The 19127-nt window shown below is 35.7% G+C and overlaps 3 protein-coding genes across 3 annotated transcripts; 1 reads left to right on the plus strand and 2 right to left on the minus strand.

The window, feature by feature from the left end:
• Positions 1-80: 80 nt before the first annotated feature.
• On the minus strand, positions 81-1036 carry LOC137387181 (uncharacterized). Its single transcript, XM_068073506.1, has 3 exons — positions 945-1036; positions 479-745; positions 81-284 (listed from the first exon to the last, which is right to left on the minus strand). Exons 1-3 carry the CDS (start codon positions 1029-1031, stop codon positions 81-83), a joined length of 558 nt encoding a protein of 185 aa, XP_067929607.1. The 5' UTR covers positions 1032-1036.
• A 128-nt stretch (positions 1037-1164) lies between these two features.
• LOC137387313 (sperm-associated antigen 6-like) lies at positions 1165-8106 on the plus strand. The gene is made up of 8 exons (XM_068073692.1): positions 1165-1227; positions 1779-2041; positions 2156-2353; positions 2656-2847; positions 4124-4297; positions 5149-5301; positions 5570-5878; positions 7761-8106. The coding sequence occupies exons 1-8, from the start codon at positions 1203-1205 to the stop codon at positions 7971-7973; spliced, it is 1527 nt and encodes a 508-aa protein (XP_067929793.1). The 5' UTR covers positions 1165-1202; the 3' UTR covers positions 7974-8106.
• A 581-nt stretch (positions 8107-8687) lies between these two features.
• On the minus strand, positions 8688-18764 carry LOC137387317 (aldo-keto reductase family 1 member A1-A-like). Its single transcript, XM_068073697.1, has 9 exons — positions 18665-18764; positions 16783-16938; positions 15880-15996; positions 14592-14681; positions 13957-14073; positions 12839-12945; positions 11578-11752; positions 9656-9753; positions 8688-9051 (listed from the first exon to the last, which is right to left on the minus strand). The coding sequence occupies exons 1-9, from the start codon at positions 18734-18736 to the stop codon at positions 9009-9011; spliced, it is 975 nt and encodes a 324-aa protein (XP_067929798.1). The 5' UTR covers positions 18737-18764; the 3' UTR covers positions 8688-9008.
• Positions 18765-19127: the final 363 nt, after the last annotated feature.

Consider the following 19127-nt stretch of genomic DNA (forward strand, 5'->3'; position numbering starts at 1 on the left):
ATCGTATGTTAGGATTCTATGAGTGTATTATTGCATGACCAAATGTAATATAATTGTAATTAAAATAAATAAATGAAGTTTTAGTCCCGTATAGTTGTTGGTGCTTCACGAACTGCTGCCTCCTTATGTGTGTTGTCACAAAAAGGTCTCGTTTTGGTCTGTTTACAGTTACAAAAGTAAACAGTCTTGGATTCTCTTGCTAAATATTGGGTGGGGCGAAATCGGGGACCTTTCTTGATACGAGAGTTTCCTTCTTCATACATGTGAGTCTTGTCACAAAAAGGCTAACAAAGAAACATAAAATCATTTAGGAGATGGCATAGTGTATTGCATGTAAGACGTTCGCTTTACTATAAATGGCCAACTAAAATTCGTAACACATGCGGTAGTACAGATTTGTCACTACGCATATATATGCTAACAAATGAGAATAAATCATGTGTTTAGCTTCACATAAATGAATACAATAGGCCGATACCTGTGTTTTACTCAGTCCACACGAGCACCAATAATAACGCTTTCCTTCTTGCACCTCCATCTTAAAGGGTCTTGTATGATAGACTTTTCCAATTGGCGGTGGAGCACCACTATATAACCCAGGATATTCTCGAGATGCTTCTGGGTGTTTTACTTCTTCAACAAACTGTTCACCGTCCCAGGTACTGACATCAATATCAGCATAGCTTCTTCGACCAATATCATATTTAAAATATGGCGGTGTGTATTTATTCCTAGTTTGAAACTTCTAAAATAAAATTCTACGACTTACAAACAGTGCAACGCTAGGCTACAGCTCATTGACGACAAACTGCAAAATAGTTCCAAAAAAGCTTTACCTGAATAGCCTGATATCAAGAAACAAGGAATTAGCTGTTACACTGTAAAAGATTGGCACAGCAATTTAACAATAGAATTTTTCGAAAACATAACCATACATCACTTACATGCTGGCACGCGGCCAATTTTCGTAAATAAAATATTTGGGCAGGCGGGCTATATTTCGGCAATGAAAGAAGCGCTTTGCACGCCATGTTTGAATGCATCCCGCAGAAAATTGAAAGCGGCCAATCAATTGTTGATAGTTGCTCGCTAGTCTTTGCGGCGGCACACGTGTTGCTATGTTTGCCAGGCAACTGAATCATTCGCTTGTAGTCCCCGCTTGAAGAAAGACCGATTCGATATAGTTTTAAAAAACAGAGAAAATGTCGCAAAGACAAGTACTGCAAAGTAAGTATATTTTCGAATTTTGGAATAGGTAATTATTTACGTCAAAGTAGAAAAAGCATTATGTTTATTCATTCGGCGTTATTTTAGGGCCCTATATGTCCTTATAATGCTCAGCGTTTTCATAGCAAACATTCTATAGATTAACTGTTTCGAGGTTGTGACTCAAAACGTGATTTTGTTGACGGATTAGTGCGGCAGTAAGTAAATAGTGACTAAGTTTTGTTTGTTAAATATTTAGTTTATGTGTTAGTGTAGCTCAATTTGGACTCGTATCGCCAAGGTCTGTCTCCTTGGTTACATTATCCGTTGCTATCGCAGCGTTGACATATTTTTCTTTACAACTGTCATTAAGTATTGGTCTATCCTACACTTGACTTTTCTTGCTGTAAATAATTAAAAGACATTGCCTACATGTCATTTATTTTTGAGAAAAATATTTCTCTGGTTATGAAAAATGGCTAATTAACTACTACTAACCTCTAAAACAGTATACTGTTGACTAAATAAAAGCATACGATTGTGCTGTAGTATGTGTATTGTGTATCTTACAGTATTTGAGCAGTATCAGAAAGCTCGAACACAGTTTGTTCAAAGTGTCGCAGAACTAGCTTCCCGCCCGCAGAACATTGAAACTCTCCAGAATGCTGGTGTCATGTCTCTTCTGCGACCTTTGCTGCTCGATGTAGTTCCCACTATTCAACAAACAGCAGCCTTAGCTCTTGGTCGACTTGCTAATTATAATGATGATCTGGCAGAAGCTGTCGTAAAAGGAGACATTCTACCTCAACTTGTATATTCCTTGGCAGAGCAAAATGTAAGTTAAAGTTTTTCGTTCCTCAAACTACCTTTTAAATAGTAGCAGTGTGTTTTAATATTAGATGTTTTCTTGCTTTACTACCATATATGAAATGTTGATCAATTTTTGTAGCGATTCTACAAAAAAGCTGCTGCTTTTGTCCTACGAGCTGTTGCTAAGCATTCTCCCCAACTCGCCCAGTCAGTGGTCGACTGTGGAGCCTTAGATGCACTAGTTATCTGCTTAGAAGAGTTTGACCCTGGGGTGAAAGAGGCCGCAGCATGGGCTTTAGGCTACATCGCAAGACACAATGCAGAACTGGCTCAAGCTGTAAGCGCATTTATGTTCATGTCTCCAGTTTATAAGAGGCTGTTTTGAACAACTGGTAAACCTTGTGTTAACCCTTTTTTCTTGTCAACTTTTTTTACCAATGTTTTAACTGGCATCTCTAGCTAATAGTTATTTTATATTTGAAGGCTGATTAAACAATATGTATGGTTAGTTTCTGCGGTAGTTTTCTGATTTGTGTATGACACTTGCAAATTGAAGAGTGTCACTGTGAATATTTCTGCAATGAATGAATGCTAGGATTAGCAGTATTGCAAAGTGTTGAGATTACTTCCTGTTGTCAGGTGGTAGATGCAGGAGCAGTGCCACTTCTGGTGCTATGCGTGCAAGAGCCTGAGCTTTCACTAAAGCGTATCTCAGCCTCAGCTCTTAGTGACATTTGCAAGCACTCCCCCGAACTCGCCCAAACAGTCGTGGATGCAGGAGCTATTGCCCACCTTGCTCAAATGATTCTCAACCCTGACGCCAAACTCAAGGTGCGTGTTTATGTGTGAAAAACTAAGATGACAGCCAAAGATTGTAATTTTTGCTTTTGGCTGGTCATTAATTGATTTTTATAAGACTAACTAAATTAATTTTGGGACGCTGGACAATTTTTGGAATAAAACATATTTCTTGACGAGTTATCTTGACGGATTACATTACACTCAAGAAAAAAGTTTGTCATAATACGTTGAAATACTTACTGAATAGCTTCAGTAAGGTGGATTCATGGGGACATCATGATTCACACGAAAAGTGTCTGTGTGCGGTGGTTTTTATTACTTGAAATGTTAATGCGTCGATGGTGATAGCTAACGAGTTTCATGCCATAAAATATAACTTACGAGAGTGTTTATTTTTGCCTGATCAAAGAACATATGTGTTCCTATTATAAATATATAAATAGTATATATTTTGGAGCAGATTTACATTATTAAGAGTCAATGGTCACTGCAATTGGATACGTGAGTAAACCTATTATAAATTATTTGTTTTATTTATATTTATGAACGCGTAAATGCAATGACATAGTTTATTGTGGTAATGTCACTTACTGTTTTTAAGACTAGACTGCTTGGTTTCTCTTTCAAGCCGTTGACAGCTTGGATTATCCCTTCAGCGCTTCTTTTGACATGTTGTTGTTTTTTATGAACTCACTGTTATTCCTTACGTGGTTTAAAGTGTACTTGTAATATAACTTTAATATGCTGCAAATTATTGTTAAATCAGTAGCAGGATATACAAGGGAAACAAAATCTGCTGTTTGTCTAGCAGGTTTATTCAGACAAAACTCTTAACTTCCCAACCCTATTGTCAGTTTATCATACAAAGGAGACAACTCCTCAGTTTTATTGCTCTCAATACATCGAGCATGCTCAAATTTTTGTTAGCCTTGACCTTACATTGACTGTATAGTATAGTTATACTGCACTACTTTTGATACAGATTATATGTATGAATCCGTGTGAGACTACTACGGAGAAACAAAAAGTTTGAACTTGAAAAAGCTTTCTGTCATTTTTCTCAATTTCAACTATTGAAAATGTTGCTCTGACGTCATCGCTGTTGTTATTGGTGTGAAAATTGCACTGCCAGCATTCTTTTGATTGTTTTTGATAAATGATCTTTTGTTTTTTGCATGTTTTGTTGTTTTTTGGAATGAGAGTGTTTATCTTTCCACAATCACAAATTATCTTACTGGATGAAACAAATAAACAAGCAGTGCTTAGGAAATGCTCAGTCTCCTGAATTGTCTCTCTCTGATTTTAGCGACAGGTTTTTTCGGCTCTTAGCCAGATTTCCAAACACTCGGTTGACCTTGCCGAGATGGTCGTTGAAGCGGAAATCTTCCCAGCAGTGCTCACGTGTCTCACTGACCAGGATGAGTATGTTAAGAAGAATTGCGCAACACTCATTAGAGAGATAGCTAAACATACTCCAGAGGTACGAAGTTTCATGTCTGTAATAAGAGTATTCTATGTCTGTGATAGGTGTGTTCTATATTTGTGATAGGTGTGCTCTACGTCTGTGATAGATGTGCTCTATGTCTGTGATAGGCTTGTTCTATGTTTGTGATAGGTGTGTTCTATGTTTGTGAGAGGTTTGTTCTATATCTGTGATAGGCTTGTTTTATGTCCGTGATAGGTGTGCTCTATGTCTGTAATAGGATTGTTCTAGGTCTGTGATGGGTGTGTTCTGTCAAGCAGAATATATGGTAGATGCTGTAAAGTATTCAAACCGTCCTTCATATTTGTGTTGATGTCATGTTTATATTTATGTTATAATAATTTTCAGCTGTTGGTCCTTGATAACACGCAAACTATTATCTTAGAAATGTCTAAAAACTATTGGTACATTATTTTTTTGTATTAGCAACTGGTATTATTTGACACACATGAACTGTGAAAATTGAAAATCAATCTTTTTCTTACTGTTGTCATCGTATGGGGCATACAAAATGAGATATCTGATATTATTTTAAACACTGGTATGGCTATATAACTAACAGGTTAATCTGTGAAAATCCAGCTGCCAACCATCTTAAAATACTGTTTCAGTACTCATTAAACTAGCCTTGCAGATCGAAGGGAAGTCAATTTAAAATCTATCAATTACCCTAATGCATTTATCTCAAAGTTGATTTTCTCTCCTTGCCAAATCAAACTACTAGCGTTGTATGTTAAGAGATTTGCTAACAGGTTAACAATTGTTAACTATATATAAAACTATATGCTAACTATATATATAACTATGTATTAACTACATATATAACTATATATTCATTTGCTCTTTAGCTTGCTCAGCTGATAGTCAACGCAGGAGGTGTAGCCGCGGTTGTTGACTACATTGGGGACTGCAGAGGCAATGTCCGACTTCCTGGCATAATGATGTTAGGCTATGTGGCTGCACACTCGGAGAACCTTGCAATGGCTGTCATTGTTTCCAAGGTAACAAAAACCTAAAACATTGCATTTTCATGTAAGTAAGAGAGTTCTTTTGTAAGTGGGGCTGTTACAACATTATTGGTTTGCACAAAATGAAACTGTTCATTCTCTGGATAGCACCAGTCTAGGGATGTTTGTGGTTGCGTGAAAAGTTGCTGTTCCAAAATTGAACATTTTGGTAGCTCTTCTATAGTAATTCTATAACATGTGAAATCGAATAACTGTGTTCATTTGCTGTAGTAGTGTTAGTATTTATTCATAACTATTGCAGGGCGTTGTACAATTGTCCATAGCTCTGTCTGAGGAGCCTGAAGGCTATATACAAGCAGCTATAGCTTGGGCGCTAGGGCAGATAGGTAGGCACACACCAGAGCATGCTAAGGCTGTGGCGGTTGCGAATGTTTTACCCAGACTACTGGAATGCTACCTGCGAACTGATGCCACAGAAGATCTTCAGACAAAAGCCAAAAAAGCACTCAAAAATATTCTACAAAAATGTGTCCACCTTCCAGCACTGCAGCCTCTACTGCAGGATGCACCACCTAACATTCTTAAACACGTTGTCGGCCAGTTCAGCAAGGTGAGGCAAAACATGGTTTCCTTCTTTTAGACTTGTTTCCTGAAGAATTGTGGCTATTAGTGATGAAAATTGAATGGTTTCTAGCCTGGATTCTGCGCTTTTTATAATGGATGAATACCCTGGCAGTCTGGTGCCCCGTGAGAGTCACATAATAACTATCTTCACAATTATTCATAACCTAGCTGAATGCCCGGCATTGCCTGAGTAATAATAGTCTTTGCCCAGAAAGTTTATTTTTGCTTAACATATAACAACAGTTACCATTCTAACTTTCAAACTTCATATCGTGAAAAAAGTGTTTTGTGCAGTTTAAATAAATTTGGAGAAAAAATAAAACAACTCTAAAGGTTTTCAAACTTCGTCAGACAACTGTAACTTTCAAACTTCATATTATAAAGAAAATGTTTTTGCAGGTCAAATAAATTAAGAAACAAAATAAAACAACTATAAAATTGTTTAAATGTAAGTGTGAAATATTTAGCAAGTAACAGCTAGATCAAGTCTGTTTTGCTACAATTACAATAAAAGATGATTTGGTAATGATACGATTAACACGAACTGCGAAAACAAAATAAAAGTCCTGAATATGTTGAATCCATAATAACAATTCGTGCATAAAAGTGTGGGTGTGTATAAAAAAGGTTACTGTTCCAGCATAAACTATCCATCAAAACTTTGAATACGACCGATACTGGTACCTCTCGATACTACATGTAGTACAAATGTAAAAATGAGATATCGCACTGTCTTTGTCTGGTACTTTGTCTGACTGAACGGAGAAAGAATGTAGAGGTTATTCCTACTTGAGATAATACAATTGTCTGCTTGAAAAGTATTAGCCTTTACCGCGATTTAGCAATTGAATCTTACGAAAAACCAGAAATTAGAAGTGCACGGAAACACGAAAAAGCATCGTGTTTTATAGAGCTAATAGAGTTTCAATTGATACATCATTCAGCGTGTGCAATCGAGAAAAAGGGTATACGGTTTATGATAAGGACTGTTTAGCTCAGTGGTTAACTTTGTGGTATTGAAACTTGTGGCTGCACTCACCGTGAGTTCACATCCACCACACTGTGAGCTTTTTATTCCAAGATTTTAATAGCTACATGTATAACTGAACAGGCAGACATCCGAACAATAACGATGACAAACTTTGAGATTTATATCTATAGATGCAGCATGGCAATTGAGTGGTGCAGATGATGGCATGATTGGCTGCTAGTCTGGGTGCTTGAGTTTGATTCCTGTGGGACACAATCTTTTTTCTCAACATGCACCCACGGCTTTAGACTCACAGACGTACATGATTCTTACTATAGTCAAGATTGTTGGTACGCGGCTACAAACCAGAATGAGTAGAAGTTTGTCAACGTTAGCAAGAACTTATCGGAGATTTGTTCTGCTTGTTAAGCAGTTCTTCATCCATTCCTGATTTTACCATTTTGTGATAAGAGTGCAACACCCTTGCAGTACCAGAAAAGTTTAACTAAAATTTTAATTGTTATAATTTAATTCGGTTTTATTAAAGTATGCATATGCAGATGCAGTTGATCATATCATAATGTATATTATATAAATACTCAGATTAGATTCCTGACAATCACTTTTTGTGCCATCTTAAACAGATTTTATGAAAAACTTGGTCGTTTGATTTGAGATACTTCGAGTACTGGAAACAAATTGTAAAGCAAATGATATTAAATTATGTAGATTGACTGAATACATCATGCTCAGGAATTTCAACCTTTTGCTCATATACCTAATTTCACAGTATTGAGTGAATATTTCATCACGCTCCATATACTCGGTGAACAATTATTGTTTGTCTTGAGTCTATGCTATCTGTTCTACATTTAACACTCAGACAATCTTTCACCAGGTCCTTCCGCATGATCCAAAAGCTCGACGACTCTTTGTCACCTCGGGAGGACTCAAGAAGATACAAGAAATAAAACCTGAACCGGGTTCCGCTCTCGCTGAGTATATCAATACCATCAACAACTGTTATCCAGAGGAGATTGTTAAATACTACTCCCCAGGCTACTCTGATGCTTTGTTAGAGAGGGTCGAGACGTACGCACCCGTCTCGTAAAACATTCTTATTTCATCAACTCTACTACATTTATTTTATATCAAAATGACTATTTATTAAAGTGATGACTCCATTACTGGTGGTTTCTGATTGATATGCTACTCAATATATCTGTATATATGCAACAATTCAATTTATGTTTTGATTTGACGATGTCGAGCCTAATGGCTTGCTAGTTGCTTCATTATAAGACCCTTGTTCTCTACAGAGCGATTTTCATAGCTCATGTTAACTTGAGTGCAGAAATGAGAGGGCAACTCCTAAATATATTACAGCCTTTAGTTGGTAAAGTGAGCGTATTAGCATTCCAGGGTTTAAATTCCAGGGTAATCTATATATATAAATTTGCGTGTTTGTCTGTCTGTCATTCGTCCAGTTTTTATGATAAAGTTTTAGGTACGAAAAATCCGCCTCACAGAGGATTTGAACTTGGAACCTTCAGGTCAGTAGACCAGCGAGCTAATCCGCTACATTGTCCTTGCCATACTATAGCATAATAAGACACATAAATATGCATCGCTTGCAAAAATGCTATTGGTCAGCTTGATGTTACGCGAAACGTCATTACGTGTGATGTCAAGCTGGCTTCCCGGCTATTATTATAATAATAGTTGGGATTTATTAGTAATAAATTTATTATTATAATAATAGATTTAAACTACTAGCTTATCAGGTAATTATTTTATTACCTGTGCAATGCTAGGCATTCACCTACATGTAGTATACTGATAGTTTTGCCTGGAAGCATGAATATGCTAGACTGTGATCCTGACTTTACACTCTATTAGGAAGCATATTTGCAGCCAAATGCCATAGAACCAAAAGCTATACAATTTTGAATATAACTTAGTGTTAGTTATGAAATAAATAAAAATGCAGATATCTGTTAACGTAATAATAGGTAAAAACAGAACATAGCTGTTTCAGTCTAGTAACTTTGTAAGTAAACTATAGTTATACTGTTTCAAAGGTGCTGACTCTGAAGGCATGGAGTGTTGGCAGACATTCAGATGGCCAGACTTGAGTTACGTCCACCTAATCTTTTTGTTCTGGCCACGGAAAGTATGGATGACTCATGCTAAAATCATAAGATAACAAGAATAACAACAAATGAATTTAAACAATGTTTACTTTTACATAAGCAGCTAATTCAGTGGCACTGTCGCTGTGAAACTGGAGTATTGACAAATAGATAACAGACAAATAGATAGAAAAATTACAAAGGTTGATGACACTGTTTATAAAACTATGAAAAAATGCAAAGCTGCTTTAAAACATATTGAGCAATATTAAAAAAGTATTAAAACTGTTTAAAATATTATTGTGATTCGAGCCTGTTTAGTTTTTTCAGTCTTACAGCTTTCAATGAGTTACACTTTAACTAAAATCTGCAAAGCTGTTTTTTACTGTTTGTTTGAGTGAACTTTGGCTGAGCAGAAAACTTCAACCTTTGCAATTACCATATAAAAACCAGCTTTGTGAATAAACCACCTTTGCTCATGTTTCAAGAACATACTGAAACAAATGCCTATGAAGATGGCAGCTGTTATAATTAACACTGATTTAGAGGAGACAACTACACATAGTTATATGCTGTCAAAGAAAAAGCAACTTCAAAAACTCATTGGAGTTTGTCACTGATATTCTGTTGCTTACAATCAGTTTCATAACCAAACCCTTACTTATGCTTTCCAATGAAATTAAAGTTGAATAGCCTTAGCTCTCGATTCATTCCTTTGATCATCTCCATTTCTTCATCAGTCAGCTCAAAATCAAAAATCTATAATTGGAAAAAAAAGGCAAGTAGCCGGTCTTGAAGAATTCATGCTAACATAACCAACCAAAATTTACTGACCATGGTGGATAAGTTCTCCTAATCAAGTTGCTTCATTCCTAAATCCTTTTCTTTTATCAAATATGTTACAGATGAAAGCTTGAGATGTCTTAAAGTATGGATTGATGCCATATCTTAAATAGAAGAAAATTTGTCAAATGGCTACTTGAATATCACCTACATAGCTTTTTAAAAAAGGATATTCTGTTTTGCTTCTTGAAATGCTATGCGTATTAATACATCAAACTTAAGTTTCTAGTAATAAAACAATTCAATTGTAGCAGTTACATTTTGCAACTTACAAGTTGTTTGCAGGTACAAAGTTAGTAATTTGCAACTGAAAGATTATAACTTTCAAATATATTTACTAAAATAAAAGCCATTTCTGTTCATAGCCATTGAAAATTGTGTGACACGGTAATTGAACCTGGATATTCAACTTTGTACACCGACACAATAACCAGGCCTGTATTACCTTGGGCGGCTGGGCGGCTGAGCCGCCCCAATTTTTTAGTGATTTTCGGCGGCTAAGTACTAAGAATTGGAGTCTAAACTCAGTGGGATTTTTCAACAACTAATTTACTAGCAACTAGCGTTCTATACTGTCTCCACGGTGATGTCGCCAAATGAGCGATCTTGTGAGACTTTGTTAAGACTTGGAAACTCAGCTTTATTGCTAATAGTGAGGTGGAAAGAAAACCCCAAACTTGCATTTTTCTTATCGTATAAACCTTGTGTCATTGCAAACTTGCTTCAAAAAGCCCTTTTGTTGAGAGATAAATAGCTTTTAGCTATTTAGATGAGCATTGACTACACTACAATGAATGAACAAAAGAAATTGTCTCTATTCCTCTCCAGGTAAGCAGTAGCATGTTTCTTGATGAAGTGGAGAGGCTTACTAATCTAGTATTGGTTTTGCCTGCCACTAATGCAGTGAGTGAGAGATCCTTTTCTGCATTGAAGCGAATTGAAACATCGATGAGGAGCGCTATGGGGCAGGCTCATCTAAATAATCTTTTAATATTACACATATATAAAGATGTTGAAATAGATACAGAATCAGTTGTGAAAGATTTCTGTCATGTACGCATTAACAGAACAAGAGCTATAGCAATAAAGAAGTAATAGCTCTTGATCTGTCAATGTTCCTTACAGAAATCTGTAGTGTCATGAGTTTTATATAGTCCGTTGAATAAAGAAAAAGATTTGCCTACCATGAACCATAAACAATATATTTATGTAAATTTTGGTGCTTAAAATTGATTGAATTTATACATACTTGGAGGGTTGTTGATGCTTAAAAGGTCCAGAGCTTTGGGGCGCTGTCTCGAGCCCCGTTGGGGCTTACACCACCCCCCAAACCCCCAGGTGTTCATAACTAGTCGCCTAACATTTGCAGCCCCAACTTGCAACCAGGGAATACAGGCCTGACAATAACCACTGCACCAATCAGCCTCCTTGCCGTGTAAGGGCATGGTTATGCACATGCTTATCTCTGGGCTGCCAGCAAGATAGTCTTTAATAATGAACAAAGTTAAAAAAGTACAAGCCATAAATTATGTTTCGATATTCACCTCTAGGTTTTGCTTCATTCGACTGGGAGTGACACTCTTGGGTACAACAATAAGATCTCGCTGCACAAGGTTGCGAAGGAGAATCTGTGAAGGTGTTTTGCTGGGCTGTGTTTATCTCTGGGCTGCCAGCAAGATAGTCTTTAATAATGAACAAAGTTAAAAAAGTACAAGCCATAAATTATGTTTCGATATTCACCTCTAGGTTTTGCTTCATTCGACTGGGAGTGACACTCTTGGGTACAACAATAAGATCTCGCTGCACAAGGTTGCGAAGGAGAATCTGTGAAGGTGTTTTGCCATGTTTATCCGCTATTTCTTTAAGCAGGGGCTCATCGAGCAAAGATTCGACGATTGGACCAACATTTGCCTCCCTAGAAACGTGAGAGCTTCAAAAGATTTCTATCTACATGGGTTATGGTTGGAACAGTAAACCAGCTGTAGACAAGTAATTAAAAAAAGCTAGTCTGCCTTTTTTTAACTTAGCAAATGGAAAACTAGAATCGCTCGAATCTTTGCCATAATAAAAGGTCTGAAGCCGCGATTGGAAGTTGGAAAAAAGATTGCACCGTATGAAACTCAAACTTGCAACGTTTGGCCTGGCAGATCGACGCTGTAACAACTGCACCAATAAACCACCTCATGACATTACAGAATAATTGTGTGCATAGTTATTACACCTGATGATCACTAACGGCCCATGGGATTGCCAGAGCACTTGCTAGCTTCTACTGTATAAAATGAAAAACAGTAGAAACAGAGGTATGGCATACAAGGCTATCGTTAACTGCGGTTAGACTCTTTGTCAATGCAAAGCTAACAAACATCAATAATCATCAAAATTTTGTCATATAGGATGGATCTGTTGACAGATCACTGTTAAGAGCGCGTGCACTGCTAGGGCCCTCCATTAAAATGTTTATGTAGGACAACTTCCCAATTAGCAACATTCACACAATGCTATATCAAATTACAGGAGTGTTATCATTACTCTGTTATACATATATGGTTTACTTCTATTAGAATTCCACTGTTAAAAACACAGACTTAGAGTATCCCTTTATCAAGGTAGTTAAAGAAGACAACTTCTCAAGAAAGCACAACCATTACAATGCTAGATCAAACTTGCAGATAAGGACAATGGCATCACCACTACTCTGTTTTACTTGTATGGTGTACCTCTATTAAAAGCCAACTGTTAAAAACACATGGACTTTTAGTATCTCTCATCTAGATGTAGAAGTAGGACAACTTCTCTATTAGCAACATTCATACAATGCTATATCATACTAGCATAGGTAACGGGATTGCCATCACCAATACTCTTTTAATCACGCTGGGTGTAACTCTATCAGAAGTCAAATTTTACAAACAGATGCATTCATAGTATCGCTCATCACGATGGTGAAGTAGGATAACTTCTCAAGTAGGCAACGACCTAATTACTAAACTCTACTCACTCAGGTTTTCCAGGGGAGCCAATCGGCGCGTATGCAGTCACTGCGATTCCTTTGGCTTGGCAGAACTCGACCAAGTCATACTGAGGCAGCCATGCATGAACCTCAATCTAGAATAGGTCAGAGTTGATTGGTGTGATATATAGCAAATAGAGCTCAATTCTGACCGCTTATACTAGAACATGAAAAGCATAATCATCCTTTTTGTAGTTCTGTACATACATGTACAAACTATTTAGCTGAAGCGAAATTGTATCATTACTGAACTTCAACATAACAATGATATAATATAGCAAACGACAATTGTGTGACCGAATATTGTTCATTTTAGAAAAGGGAACAAACCGTGGTAGCAATCAATAAGTCAATCATGGCAAAGCGGCAAGTATAAACATTTTTGATTATTAAAATACACATTGAAATAGTTGTTTATTGTGCTTTGGCCTACAGTAACTGCGGAGTTCACGTTTTGTTAGGTCGGTGCACGTATTTTCCAAACTATCTGAAAAAATTAAACCATCCAAAAGTTGGGTTAGGGCATAATAGGAAGTATAACCAGGTCCAGATATTCCTAAAGTCAGCTGGAAACCAACATTGAACAGAAATTTATAGTTTTGTTTTTGGTAAATCCTTTTACACTAAATAGTTCATAAAGACAGGGGCGAGCTATCTTGGCACGCAAAATTATTTTCTTTCAATCAACATTATCAGTTTTAACTTTGTCCTTGACCATAAAATGCAAGGTCAAGGCCAACAAAATGAATGATGAAATGAAATAGATTAATCTTTAGTTAAAAGGATGGCTTACATAAAATAAGCCTCAACTCTAAAATCATGTAGCTATATGAGAGGGTTAGTCACCTCCCTGATAGGCATTCGAATTTGTTAACCAATAATGTGTAACCCTTCAAAAAGACAGAGGTCAAGGTTCCTCAAGCTTGAAGTGCTACCTAATTCTAAACAAGTTATGATTTTTACTAAAATCCAGTTTTCTGTAATCCATGAGATATGAAATGAGCAATGGACATATGTTTGTGTGAAATCAACATCGCTCATAAGAGCTATATAAACCATATATAGCTACATGTACATGGTCTCTTATAAAAGCTATATAGACAAACCTGATGGTTCGCCGGCTTTATTCTTGCCTCAGTGCAAAACCTTTCAAGCTGTTCTTTGTTAAAGTTTGAAACTCCGATAGCTTTTACGAGGCCTTCATCCACGAGCTTTTCCATTTCCTGTTGACAGAGATGTTTTGTTTTCATTTTGAGCAAAAAGAGGAAATATTTCCAGAAATGATCAACATCATATATTTAAACTACTTCATTCTGTCTACAGATACATGTAATAATGTAATATATTATAATATAGCTGTAATATCTATTATAGATAAGCCTTGATCGAAAACACAAACTTGGCTTGAAAGGTTTGCTTGAAGTTTATGTGAGCCAAAAACAGTAACAATTTCACATTGGTAAACACTTATATACAATGCAGATTGTTCAATTAATGATATCTTGTTTATTATATTAAAGCACTTGTTACAATCAATTATCTTTGGAATAAATTAGTAGCAATCAAGAAATCTGTTTTGTAGTTATTTAGGATTAATTTGAAAGATTCTAGGGGATAGAAATGCATTTCAAGGCCCAAAGTTGGTTCTATGACATATGAGAGGAACCAGATACAGTTCTGACCTGGAATTGAATCAAGTTCATGTGCAAAGGTTATACTACATAGGTGGACTGTAACTTACCCTCCAAGTGTTTAGTGGATCAATAAATGTTGTCTTTATTGTACCATCACTGTATGTCGGCATATTATACCCTTGCTTCAAATCCTCATTCTGTAGAAAACAAGAAGCAGTTTTGGACCTGATAACAACTCGTTATTCATGTGTATGTGACACTACAGTAGTCGCTTCTATAACATAAACCTTCTTTTACATAAATTTACAAATAATGTATGTAAATATAAACATCGCCATAACTGTGCATTTGCTGCAAATGTACAGCAAAATACATACAACTTAGGCAATTTACATGTATTTTGCTGTTCGTATAACATAAAATCCACATATCGTAAACATTTTCGGAACGGATTATTTACGTCTAAGAGGCGTGTATTGTATTGTATTATTATTATTATTATTATTATTATTATCAATCCATCAATCTCTTAGGCTAATTCTCCATTGTTAACCATCCGTTAGCTTTTCGTTTACTTCATCTACCAATCTGTTACTCAGCCTATCAAGTATTTTGTCTATCTATGTCTCTCAGTCTAAACTAGTTTACTTGTGGTGACTTCAGGTATAAAGCACTCAACTTAGCAATGCTGGAATAAAAACAAAGTATAGAGTGACTAAAATTCATTGTACTACAACATTGTTTTGTGTGGTTTACATTAAAATTAAAACCACAACTTTAGATTTGATCAAACCACACACATTAGGTGCTAAAACCATCTGAGGTGCTAACATGGTTTGATGTTAAGGTGCGAGGATGGTTTTAGCACTTGTTGAGTGTGGTTTGCTCAGGTTTAAAGCTGTACTTTAAATTGAATTTTAAATTGAATTTTAATGTAAACCATATGAAACAATATTATAGTACCATAAATTTTAGTCACTCTATAACTAGTTTTATGTCTCTATGTTTATATTTTAGCCAAATGACCAGTTTTCTTTCTATCTATTTCTAGTTTACCAGCCTATCTTTCATTGCACCACTCAGTCATCTTGTATCTCTAACACTGTAACAATATCTCAAACTATATTCGGCTCATTCTATCCAAGAATGACAAACAAGTTCTCTTACTTTCTTCACTTCACTTGCCAAGATTCCAACAATAATCAACCAATTCAAATAATTGTGAGCTTTAGTTTATGTCATCAAGTCATTATGTAGGTGATAATGCTCTAAATTTGCCAGCTCAAATAAGATTAATGACTAGATGTTGTACAGCTACAATCTTTAGCATATTTATTACCACCAACCAGCATAACTTTATTTAAATTGTTGTATCTCTACTTTTCAAATACTAACCGAGAATGAAACAGGAAAATGAATGAGGTAGAGGTCAATGTAGCTTGTTCTCAGCCTCTTCAAACTTTTCTCAGTTTCTCTGCGGACATCCTCAGGAGCCATAGCCATAAAGATGAGCTACAGCATCCAAACTCAAACACAATATTGTGTGTACAATATATTTAGTATGACTAGCTCTTTCAGCTTGCCACTAAAATGTTTTACTTTTTTATCAAAGCTGATGGTGCTCTGCTCTAAGAAAAATCGCTGAGATCTTTTTTTAGTTTTTGATGAATTTTTTTACACAAATAAAAACAGCTTCAGCAATAACAATAACAATACCGCCTAATTTGAAAAGTGCAACAAACAACTTTTTTGCTAGATTCTCCTTTCCCCAAAATCATCTAATATGTCTTTCAGAGCCTGAAAAATTGTACTTCGATAGAAATCATGGAAAAAAAGTTAAGACAATTGTAAACAATGAATTTATATAGCTTGTGATATAGGTTGAAGCTATGCGTAAAGAGTTGTGACATTTAGCAATTATCAACCTCGAGGAATAAAAAACAACCGCTTCCTGTTTTTTACGTACTACATAACAATGTGACCTGCAGGTCTATATTTGACTAAATAACAAAAACAAAGCACTTTTGGCTAAATCCAATCATATTATTATAAACTATTAAAATTCATGATCACTAAATCTATTAAGTTTAATAGCCTATATAAAACATTAATAATTAATCATTTAAAACAATGTTTCTAATACGATGCTCTATAACTGCTGACTAACAGTAATGATTTTAGACACTTTTTTCAGATTGGGAGACAATTAGCAGATTTTATACAAGAAAAAGCCAAGACTACTAGCTAGTAATTGCGTATAATTAAAACAATACCTGTACATGACCAGATAAATTAGACCTTTGTAGTTATAAACATTTCCTCTCTCGTTATTTTACTATCTTTGATTTGCTGCTCGAGTACTTCCCCTAGCTGATCCTCATTTTGATAGAATTGAGCTGTATCTATATGTCTGTATCCGATATCAATAGCTGCCTTCATTGCTTCTGCATTGGACTACAAACACAGAGTGGTTTTTAGCTGTTACATTTCGACCAATTATTCGATGTCCGCCACCATCTCTGTTTTGTTGTGATCACCTTAGAGAGTTATAGCTAAAGATTAGCTTTAAAAAATTTAATAGACTTTATTCGAAACTATTGATATTTTTTAATCATTTGCGATCGTTTTTTATGTTTGCTATTGAATAGCCAGGATGTTTCAAGATTAAAATCGACAAAACTAGATCGCAATTAAAACACTTAGATTCAAGTGAAAGTATGATTATGACATTTATAGTTGCACTTCAGCAAAGAAACTGACAGAATCGAGATGCGTAACGCTGCGACTTGATCACAATAGCTGATATCAGTAATGAAAGAAACAGGCAGTCGCACAACTGGTAACGTTATTTCGGCACGTATTTTTCTTCTGAGCGTTTTGACCCTGATCGAGTTCGGTCAATTTAATTTTGAAACATCCTCGCGGTCAGATAGCAAATGAAAAAATGAGCGCAAATGATAACAGACTGATACTTTTTGACCAAGTCTACTAAAATTTTGTGTGATTTCTTTTTTAATGGTAGTGTCTATCATGATGAGCTCAACGAACTGGCAACGGCGAAAACAGTAAAATCAGAAAGTTGACCTATAAAGTTGACCTATATATTACATAAGCATTTAGCAAAATACTGCAGCCATGCATAACATGCATTGCTTATTTTTTGTTGTTAAAGAAATGGTCAAAAGGCAATTTTTGTGTAAATAGAAATGAAGACTTGGAAATATTGTCTTTTGGAAAGAATTCCTTACAGAAAACTCCCCCAAGTAGTTATGAGCCTTATCAAAGTAATGAAGCACAATAGTACAGTGAGCTTTAGTTAAAACTGCTGCCGTTGCAGTGTTGGTAACTTTTTAAAATATGTGTGGTGGAGGAGCGTCTTTCAATATCTACCAATAGCAATCTATCAAACTATCAATCAAACTATCAATCAATCAATCAATCAACCTATATATATATATATATACATATATACATATATATATATATATATATATATATATATATATATATATATGTATATATATATATCCTCATGTTGGAATTTGATTAGCTTAAAAAGAGTTTAAGTTTTGGTATGGGAGCAATGGACCCACCCGATAATGTCAGATAACGGACTACCTCCGGAACCCGTAAGAGACATTTTGTTGTATGATGAACCCTGGTTATTCTTGACCAATAATCGCGGGCAGGTATATTTCCAGAGAAAAAATGGGTATTAACCATTATGTAACTTGGTTGGCGTAATTTATATGAGGTATTCGGATACATTAATAGGTTGCTCATCAATTATTAGGTTGTGTTTGGCCGATAGAATTGACATCTATTGGTAATTTTGAATATTTGTGCGGAAGACCGCGATTAGTGGGTCTACCCTGTTGTTTGTGTTTTGTGTGTGTAGCAGAAATCCTTGAGTGCGTGACTAGGTTAGCCCATGTTTAAAACTTTCTGCATTAATTAACTGATCTACTGCAGTACCAAAGCTACCAAAACTCTCTTCAGCACCACAAAATGGTGGAGCGACAAATTGCAGTTACCTGTCTGATCTGAAGCTATCATGCAAATCAGAACATAAACAAACCTGCATTTATATGTGTACATATACGTATTTAAAACTAATTGAGAACATGCTGCTGTAGCATTTTAGATACATAAGCAAAGATGGCAATTCTACAAAACTCACTAGAAAGGTCCCAAGTCCAACTGTAGGCATACGCTGCCCTGTAGGAAGTCTAATGCTGCCGGTTGCTGCCATCTTTGAAGAAACTGCTATATAGATGCTTGCTAGTTGTGGAACTGTGAGCGAGTGAGCTCTATGCATTCAATGCATAGAGCTCACTCAAATGCAAATCCAAAGAGGAAAATAGTTGAAGCGTGACAGAATAAATAATAGTTTAGCCTCTTAAGATGAATTGAATGCTCTGAAATTTAATGCTCCATAACGCAATTAGGTCAATGGACACTCTTTGGTTTATTATAACCCTTAAAGGTGACTGCATTATAATCCTTAAAGGTTAACTCGCAGCAAAATTCAAATTACAGTTATTTAGTATCAAAAGATTCACCATGTCTTACTCGGCTGTGTTGTAGGTTCAAAATATGTGGAAATGTGATTACAAGCTTTTAAAAGCTCAAAAATGAAAAGC

Source organism: Watersipora subatra, chromosome 2 (genome assembly GCF_963576615.1).
Source record: "Watersipora subatra chromosome 2, tzWatSuba1.1, whole genome shotgun sequence".
Lineage (NCBI taxonomy): Eukaryota > Metazoa > Bryozoa > Gymnolaemata > Cheilostomatida > Watersiporidae > Watersipora > Watersipora subatra.

What these genes read in the sequence shown, in the direction of transcription:
- LOC137387317 (XM_068073697.1), bottom strand. Translation starts at nt 18,736, where the DNA reads ATGGCAGCAACCGGCAGCATTAGACTTCCTACAGGGCAGCGTATGCCT. An exon ending in AAATGTTTATAACTACAAAG is followed by an intron (nt 15,997 to 16,782) that starts GTCTAATTTATC and finishes TGGATGCTGTAG; the next exon opens with CTCATCTTTATGGCTATGGC. An exon ending in ATCCACTAAACACTTGGAGG is followed by an intron (nt 14,074 to 14,591) that starts GTAAGTTACAGT and finishes CTCTGTCAACAG; the next exon opens with GAAATGGAAAAGCTCGTGGA.
- LOC137387181 (XM_068073506.1), bottom strand. Translation starts at nt 1,031, where the DNA reads ATGGCGTGCAAAGCGCTTCTTTCATTGCCGAAATATAGCCCGCCTGCC. An exon ending in AATTGGCCGCGTGCCAGCAT is followed by an intron (nt 746 to 944) that starts GTAAGTGATGTA and finishes ATTTTATTTTAG; the next exon opens with AAGTTTCAAACTAGGAATAA. An exon ending in GTGGACTGAGTAAAACACAG is followed by an intron (nt 285 to 478) that starts GTATCGGCCTAT and finishes TTTCTTTGTTAG; the next exon opens with CCTTTTTGTGACAAGACTCA.
- LOC137387313 (XM_068073692.1), top strand. Translation starts at nt 1,203, where the DNA reads ATGTCGCAAAGACAAGTACTGCAAA. An exon ending in ACCCTGACGCCAAACTCAAG is followed by an intron (nt 2,848 to 4,123) that starts GTGCGTGTTTAT and finishes CTCTGATTTTAG; the next exon opens with CGACAGGTTTTTTCGGCTCT. An exon ending in TTGTCGGCCAGTTCAGCAAG is followed by an intron (nt 5,879 to 7,760) that starts GTGAGGCAAAAC and finishes ATCTTTCACCAG; the next exon opens with GTCCTTCCGCATGATCCAAA.